The 8,878-nt window shown below is 44.0% G+C and overlaps 1 protein-coding gene across 1 annotated transcript; it reads left to right on the top strand.

The window, feature by feature from the left end:
* Positions 1 to 540: 540 nt before the first annotated feature.
* LOC104399115 (zinc finger and BTB domain-containing protein 18.2-like) lies at positions 541 to 1,974 on the top strand. Its single transcript, XM_010014075.1, has one exon. It carries the CDS (start codon positions 547 to 549, stop codon positions 1,972 to 1,974), a length of 1,428 nt encoding a protein of 475 aa, XP_010012377.1. The 5' UTR covers positions 541 to 546.
* The last annotated feature ends 6,904 nt before the right edge of the window (positions 1,975 to 8,878 follow it).

Here is an 8,878-nt window from a genome sequence, read left to right as displayed (position 1 = left end):
TGCACCCCGCACACCCCCCAGCCGCCAACACGCCACTTCCCCGGTGCCGGCCGCGACCGTTTTGTTGTGATTCGGTGCATAACGATAGAAGCTAAAGTTTAAATGTGCGTGTGTGTATGTGCGTGACGTGGGTAATAAGCTTTATTAAAAGATGCCCCGAGTTAGCATTGCTGGAAGGACAGCCTGGGAGTTTATGGTGGATTTCTTTCTCTCTCTATGTTTGCGCTTTCCTGCTCTTAATTTTATTGAAATGCTTAGTGGGAGAAACAAAGGTTGGAGGGGCTGCTGCTTTACTAGCTTTTGTTTACTTACAATCAAGTTTTTCCTGTTCGGAGCAGGTGCGAAAGGATGAGAAGCATGTTGTGTTGGTTCCCCCCCACCCCCTTAATAAAACTATTACAGACAATTAACAGTAAACGTTATCTCCAAGGCTGTTTCTTTGGCTTGTGTTACCAAAAAGCCGATCTGTTTGTTACAGCTGCTAGGAGGCTTTAGTTTACAGTAGCATTCAAGTTTTTCCTGTTTTGAACAGGTTATGAAGGAAGAATGGAGTTTCCAGACCATAGCCGCCAGTTGCTGCAGTGTCTGAGTCAGCAGCGTCACCAGGGCTTCCTGTGTGACTGTACTGTTTTAGTTGGAGAAGCTCAATTCAGAGCTCACAGAGCCGTTCTCGCTTCTTGCAGTATGTACTTCCATCTTTTCTACAGGGACCAGTTAGACAAAAGGGATATTGTGCATCTGAACAGTGACATTGTCACAGCCCCAGCCTTCAGCCTGCTGCTCGAATTCATGTACGAGGGAAAGCTGGAATTCAACAGTCTCCCGGTGGAAGATGTGCTGGCTGCGGCTAGCTACCTTCACATGTATGACATTGTGAAAGTCTGCAAGGGCAAGTTGAAAGATAAAGAATTATGTTCGGAAGAGAAGATTAATGATGAGGCGGCTGGTTTGGAGAAAGCGGAGCATTTTCTAGATGCTGGAGTGCCCCTGGTCCACGAGTTTGACCCAGGAAACAAACAAAAATTCAGCGTTGCAGAATACGAGAGAGCAGCAGGCAAAGAAAAGGTCAGCAGTCACCCCGCCTGGTCCTCTGATCATATAAGTGTCAGCTCTGTGCCGACAGAGGCAGAACCGTGCGCCACAGCAGCTGGAAAAACAAAGGCTAATGTCAATAGTTCCACAGGACCTTTGTCCCAAAGGTCTGTTAACTATCCCCTGGCTTCAAGTGATGTGGACTGTGCGCTGGATTTGTCTTTCAAGCCTGTGCTGGGGAGAGATTCCTTACACCCCTCCTATGTCTTTGGACAGCTGGCTTCCGACAGCCAGCAGCAGGGTACCGAGCCACTTGTTAAGGATGAACAAGACTTGCTGTCAGATCAGGAGGATGGTGAAGCCAGGAGTCCGGAGAGTCAGCATTTTGGGAATTCAGCCAAAAGCCTGGTGACAGGGTTAGGACACATGTTCGCGGGGAATGGCAGCTCTCATGCCCGAGAGGAGGATATAGATCAAGAGCGAGATGAGAGTGAGGATGACATGGATTCGTCGGACATCTCCGCGGGTGTCCTTGTGCCTCCCGGGCATATCTGCATTTGCCCCCTCTGTAGCAAGGTGTTCCCGAGCCCGCACATCCTTCAGCTGCACCTGAGCTCTCACTTCCGCGACAAGGACGGCTCCCGGACCCGCCTGTCCCCCGACGGGTCGGTCCCCACTTGTACCCTCTGTGGAAAGACTTTTTCTTGCATGTACACGTTAAAGAGGCACGAGAGGACTCACTCTGGGGAGAAGCCCTACACCTGCGGCCAGTGCGGAAAGAGCTTCCAGTATTCCCACAACCTCAGCCGCCATGCAGTCGTGCACACCAGGGAGAAACCCCACGGGTGCAAGTGGTGCGAGAGACGGTTCACGCAGTCTGGGGATTTGTACAGACATATCCGCAAATTTCATTGTGGCCTTGTAAAATCCTTGGTGGTTTGAGACATGGAATTCTTTTTTTTTTTTTGTTTTTTAATCTCTTTTTTCTTTCTTTTTTTTTTTTTTTAAACTTTCGGTTTTGTTTTTTTCCCCTTGACCCCTTCAAAACAAAACAGGAAAAAAGGCAGCATCTGAATTATCCCCCCCACCCCTTATTTTATTTCGGTGATATTCACTTCAGGTATATGATCTTTAAAAGATGCAGAGGTATACACTCCAGAGGCCTTTTAATGCAATCCTTCCACCACCTCTCCATCCCTTCCCCTGCCACCCTTCCCTCCCAGCACTGCCCTTTAGGTCTTCTCTTGCGCGCACCCATGTTACATTATTAATGTGAAATGATCTAAGTAATTCTGCAATGATTTAGCATCTGTTTTCACGCTGGAAGTACTCACTTCGTGGTCAGGGAGATTTTGTTTGCTTGTTTGTTTTCTTAGGTTTTTTTTTAAATTTAGTTTGAAGAAAGATGATCAGCAAATTCCGGAGAAAAATTTGGATTCCATTAAGCTCTCCTAATGCTCTCTGCGTGTTGCATAGAAACATCCAAAGAGATGAACTATGATTTAAATGCATTTCAGCGTAGAGAAACTTGTCTGCATATCGCAGAGTAAGCGGATGTACTCTTATTTTATAGAGCTAGATGAGATGTTAAATTGGCCCAAATTATAAAAGGGGGTTGAGGATTCCTGGCTGCTTCTTTGGTACTGGTCGTTTTTTATTCTCTTTATTATAGTAGAATAGTTCTGCAGTTGGTCCTAATAATCTGAACAAGAAGGTTTTGCCTTGGGACTTGACTTAAATTTCCTCTCCCCACCCATCCTCCTCCTCCCTGGGCTGACCTACTGAAAAGCTGCTTTTCAGCATAGAATGTGGATGGAAAAACTCTTTCTGTCTACAGCTTATTCACTCCCGAAACGTTGAAGGATGCACACTAAGACATAAGAAACATCATATGGTATATGAATATTATTCCCATATCGACACCTAGGAGCTCATCCTGTCCCCCTTAAGGGGGACAGCGACCCTACAGCAGTTAAATAACCCCTCTCAGTATAGGACTCCTGGGATTTCATAGTAAAAGGTAACTCATACCATGTGTGTTAGGAGATGCCCTGCTGTCTCGTCCGGGAAGTTTGCTGCTGTGCTAACATCAGCAGCTTGGAATTCTGTTTTATTTATCATGAAGTTGGTGATTTCCTCCGCACCAGATTCTGTGCAATCGCTGGTGTTTCAAAGGGGCACTATGAAGATAAACCGCTGGAGGGAAAACATGGCCCAGCATTTTCCCCCATGTCCCACCTTTTCAGGGGAGGTTTTTGGGGTATTTTCAGGTATTGGGTTTTGGTTTGTTTGGTTTTTTTTTCCTGTTTGTTTGTAAACTGAGGCTGCTTCTAACTATAACCAGTTATACTCCAAATAACTGAATTACTTGCCTAATAGAGCATCCTTTGATCTGTGCATGTTGGTAAATAACAGATTATTCCCTTCCAGTCAAATTACCTATTCAAGGTACATGTACATGGGACTGAAAAATAATAATAATAATATCTGAGGTTTTGAATGTCGTTCTGCTGTGTTAGCGTTGCCTCACCGGCTTTCCTGACACTCCTGGAGTTGTTTTGTGGAACTTAAGCATTTATTTTAAAATTAATTTGAAGCACTGAGATAGATTAATTTAAAAAGCTGTGCTTAAAATACTGTATTTCATCTTATGAAGAAAAGACTTCCCAATACTTTCCCCCTCTGGTCCATAAACTGAGCACTACCTACATAAATAATATGGGATGTATTTTTTTATTTTAAGTAAGTACTTCCTCTCTTAAAGAAAATCAGGATATACTTGTTACAGCCTCCTCTTGTTATTCATCTCTTAAAATATGAATGTACATGTAATGTGAAATTTTGCTTCTATTTATAGTTTTTGGGTTTTGTTTTCATTCTAATTTCTTAACTGTAAAATATTTTTGCTGAACCTGTTACATATGAAAGTTGTGGGAGAGTACTGTATCTTGAGCATAAGTGGCTTTGGTACTGTGGTTTTATTCTACTTAATCAGTTTTTTTCTTTTTTTTATTTTTTCCTTTTTGCAGTGATTGGAAATAGCACTGAACAAAATCTACTAAAATTAAGTTATTTTTCTTTCTACTAAAATTAAGTTATTTTTTTTCTCCTGAAGATACTTGATATAGTATTTATTAGATTTTTTTTGTTGTTGGTTTTGGTTTTTGTTTTTTGTTTGTTTGGTTTTTTTTGAAGTGGAATTATTACTGTTAATCTATTTCAAAACTAGTTAATTTACACTTCACTTTAAATTTGATAACAATGGAATTTGCATGTTGAACAACATGTAACAAGTTTAATGTAGAGTCAGCATTACTGAAGCTGGTAATCTTAATTTTGCATTCTTGTTTTGCATTTCAGTCTTCAATTAATGTTGGGGGTTTTTTAATTTTTTATTATTTTTTATTTTTTTTTCTTTAGAAGATCATAAAATAGGATATGCCATAAGAACATCATTAGCGTATGGAGCAGGGAAAAGTTGAAATGGGTTTGTGTCTGATCTTAGTATAGAAATAATTCATTAAAACTGATGCTATGAGCATGCTCTGTACTGCAGTGAATATGGGGCAAAAGTTGGGGGTTTTTTTTTTTTTTAAGAAGAAAAAAAGACTTTCTCATTCTTGACTACATCATGGACACACTGTTCTCATAGTCTGGTATTTGTGTTCCCACTCATAGCTTGAATTTCTAAAGTAAAAGAATGTTTGCACTTATTTTTGTTCTTAAGGTGACTTTTTTGGCTATCTCTTTGTGTGTCTCTCTTATTTTTAAGTTGCAATAGCTCGGAGCATGTTTTCAAAGTGGTTCATGAGTCTACAGAGAAGTACTAAGAACGTGGCACGCTTACGCTTGTCTCTTCATGAACTGTTTCACTGTGGGGCGGTTGCTGTCTCTGTAGGGCACAGTCCTGCTCTGCATTTTAAACACTGGATTTGACTTCTACTACAAACAAATACTGTGAAGTTAATGTAAAACAAAAGCAAAAAAAACACAAAAAAACAAAAAAACACATTGATATTTTTAATTGTTTTTAATCTTGGTGCAGTTCAGATTAAATATGTATATTTAAAGACACTAATTTTTGTGGGAGAGTTTTATAGTATACAGTATGTAGAAAAGCTATTGGAATGGAATATATTTTATAAAAATGTTCTATCACTGTTTTATAGTGAACTATTTTTTCCTCAGTGTTAGTGTAATACTGTTAGTCTAGATACGACAATCGCAGGAAGAGTGATTCAAGCTACTGTTAGCGCGTAGTTTTGCGTGGAGTTCCGTTTGCAACTGTATTGGTATGTGCTGTACAATGTGACAATCGTGACTAGGATTGTTGTCTTTATAAATTTACACAAAATAAAATGTGCTAGAGTTGTAAGCTTGAGCCTCCTCCTGCCCCCTTTAGCAGAAGGGGTGTGGTGTTTGGGTTTTTATTATTAATTATTATTACTAATATTTTAGAGGTGGTTTGTGCTGTGGTTTGTAAAATTATCGTTATGTACTCTAACAATTTCTTTCTTTTTCAGGGCCACGTGGAATTTTAGGCATGTGAGGAGCTGTTGTATCTCAGTCGGAGCTTGACTTGAGTGTTTCCTTGGGCAGGACTAAAACCAGCATCACCCCTGCATTTTAATCAGAGTATTGGTGAGGTTTGAAGGGCCTCAGCTCTCCCTCTGATGCCCTAAGTGAGCTTTGGATCAGCGTTGCCCTGACGATGCTGCTTTGCAGCCACAGCCGGGTGCTGGGGACCAGGCGACAAGCCTGTGAATGCAGAAGTGATGTGGTATGCGAGGACAGCTGGCAAAGGTGCCAGTGCCTGCTAGCATCCCAACACCACTGGGCTGACCAAAGCCACGTTGGCTAACTTAGATGAGGGGGTTCTCTTAAGCACCAAATCTCTCCCAGGTTTGGAAGAGCTAATAATCTGACGCAACTCCCACCAACATCCACGTTCAGGAGCTGGGATTATGAGGAAGAAGACTCGAGGTATCCATGCCAGCTGATGCTCACGGGAGGAAAATAAGCTGGTGGGTAGGTTTGCACCTGTACTATGTGCAGTGCATCTTATGTTTCTTAGCTACTTGGAGGTGAAGGATCCTTGCAGAATCAGGCTGCCTGGAAATGGTGCTGGTTGAAGGATGGGTAATCATAGGTAATGCTGGTGTGGAGGCACAGGTATCTCTCCTGTCCTGCTATCGTGTAGCTTCTGCTTTGCTATTGTCTCGAAAAAGGTATGTATATTCAAGCAGGTGTCCTGCCTTGTAGAGCTAATGCGTCAATCCCTGTTTGCAGGGAGGGCAGAAAACTGCTGGAGATGTGCAGTGGTCCTACTGCGATGTGGTGAAATGTTAGAAACTAGAAATATATGTATTTTTTTAAATTTCTACCATTGAGGGCTCGATGTCCCTGCAGCTGCTTACTTGTGACTACAGGAGGAAGAGTGAAAACAGTGCCAATGTATGGAAGAACATTCAAATGTGTTCTATTCCCTTCTGTGTCCCCCCTCCTAAAAAACAATGTGTCCAAATCTGGGTGCTGTGCAAGGGAAGTGGGGAGCAAAAGGCTTTCTTTGAGGGAGAGGGTTCTCGGAAAGAAGCAAGCTTGAAGCTAAACCTAGGAGGTGGATGTCTTGCAAACGGGCTATAAATAACTGTGAGTGGATTGAGGAGAGCAGCCCACATCTACTCTGGCATGGGCATGCTGTGCCCATTTTCTTTGTTGATAGCAATTGCTAATGTGAATTCTGGCACTCCAAATCCTGATGCCTGTTGTTCTGATAACATAATTAAATCTTAGGAATGTGAAATATAAAAAGCTTTGAGAAGAAACCAGGCCACTAAGCGGATACTGGAAAGGGGGGCGTGGGGTGTGTATGTACCGACTAAGCAATGGGATCCCTCTGGGCAGGGTTTCCTGCCTGCCGGCTTGAGGGTATGCTGGGAATGATCCTGCCCTTCCCTATGGGAAAAGGGGTGACCCCCGGGAGTATCTGCTGTCCAAACCCCAGGCTGCAAGAGCTGTCATCTTCCAGGATTACAGCTCGTAACGGGCTCCTTAGGTTGGCAAGGGTCAGTCCTACCAATGCCAGCAGCTTGGGTTCCTGCCACCCTTGCAGAGCCTGGTTCTCCCTGGGGTGGGTGTTGTGAAACACTTTTATTTATTTTTAGCTTTTGTTTTGAAGTGCTAAGTGCCTTCCGGAGGTGGTCTGCCCTTGGTATGCACAGTGGATGCTCGGGTGCATCTGGCTATGTGTCACCGAATGCCACCATGCAGCTGGAGACAACAAAGGAATGGCATTTTCTTAGCTTGGGTGGTTGGGCACAGGGTTGGACTGAGTGCCCTCCGACCACTGAGGAGAGTTCGTGCTAACTCATGGGGATGTCACCAGGTAAGGTTCCTGGTGCAGTTGGATCCTGTGCTGTGGGAAACACTGTGCAGATGGACCATATTTACTGCTTAAACTGGATTTTTGCAGGTGAAATAAGCCTTGAGGCATGTTAATGAGGGAGGTCCATCATGAGAAGTAGATGGGGTGGAGGGGTATAGGGATCTTTGCATTGCCCATCTTGTTGGTAATACTGTTGCCATCCAGCCTCTACTGGTGTCCAGGGCTGGGTTGTGCTACCCTGAGGTTCCCTGCTGCACTGTTCCGCTGAGCAAGGCGCACAGAGAACATGAAGCAGCAGCTGTTATCTGAGGAAATTAATGGCAGGTGTGACCCAGCAAAAACAGCCTACGTAGGACAAAGCTGGGCTCGAGTGAAATGGAGGCAAGCCTACGGTGCAGTTGGTGTGTGAAAACGCCTTGTCCTGGGAGGAGGAGGAATCGTGAGCAGGGCTGCGACCGACCTGCCTAGAGAACATTTTGTCTCAGATTACTTGGTGTTTTGTGCTGGGGAGGACCTGGCTGAAAGTGCTGCAAACTGAGCAGCTTTAGGCAGCACTGTCTTTCACAGCAGCCAGACGGAGGGATCCTGGTTTCTTGGTTTTCATATGTGGGGATGAACCACTGTGGAAGGATGCCAAGCGCTTTCCAAGCGGTCACCTTCTGTGTATGCGCTGTAGCCCTCTGCTCTCTTCCTGACCAGCTCCTTTCATCTCAATTAAAAAAAGAAAAGGAAAAGAAAACATTGCTAATGCTGTTTGACAGGAGGAGAGAGAACAAACACATTGGTTATTGTTACCTGTTTCCTGTTTGTTGTTTCCTCTCCTACAGCTGCATGCTTCTGTACACAGCTGGCTCCTCTGCCCTTTCAAAATGGTCTGTTGCAGAAAAGTAAAGTACTTGCCAACCTGGCTTGAAAACAACACAAACACCCCTAGCCCCCAGCTGAAAACAAACAAAAACCCCAACACACACACACGCGCACACACACACACACACCTCCCCCAGTCCCTTGTTAATATTCTGGGGCCTTGTCATGTGCATCAACCTTGCATGTGCCCTACCCCAGCAAGAGGACTTTGGCACAGGCAGAGATGAAGGCTGGTGCTGGGCAGTACTGCCAGCATTTTCCAGTGGCAGAAGGTGGGCTCTGGCATCCCAAGGGGTTTTGAAAAGTATGTTTTGTAGACCTTGGGACAGAACTGTTAGGTAGGTGTAAGTCTTAATAACATAGGAATTTGGGGAAACAAAAGTTCAAATTATGACCTTATCCATAGGTTACTTATCCCTGGGGATAACTCAGCCCCCCCCCCACGGTACTCTCTGTTCCCCAACCTTCCTTATCTCTCTCTTTTTTTCTGTGCTATCCAGGTGGTGTTACGAACCATCTGCTGCAGTGATTCAGCAAAATCCATTTAGCGCTTTCCCAGAGAGGCCAGCATCTGCCAGGCAAGGGGGAGACCGT

Source organism: Nestor notabilis, unplaced genomic scaffold (assembly GCF_000696875.1).
Source record: "Nestor notabilis isolate BGI_N333 unplaced genomic scaffold, ASM69687v1 scaffold32164, whole genome shotgun sequence".
Classification (NCBI taxonomy): domain Eukaryota; kingdom Metazoa; phylum Chordata; class Aves; order Psittaciformes; family Psittacidae; genus Nestor; species Nestor notabilis.
The sequence above is the reverse complement of the archived record's forward strand: the minus strand, read 5'-3'. Positions and strand labels throughout refer to the sequence as shown.

Excerpts from the sequence above, each read along its gene's own strand:
- LOC104399115 (XM_010014075.1), top strand. The coding sequence starts at position 547 with ATGGAGTTTCCAGACCATAGCCGCCAGTTGCTGCAGTGTCTGAGTCAG.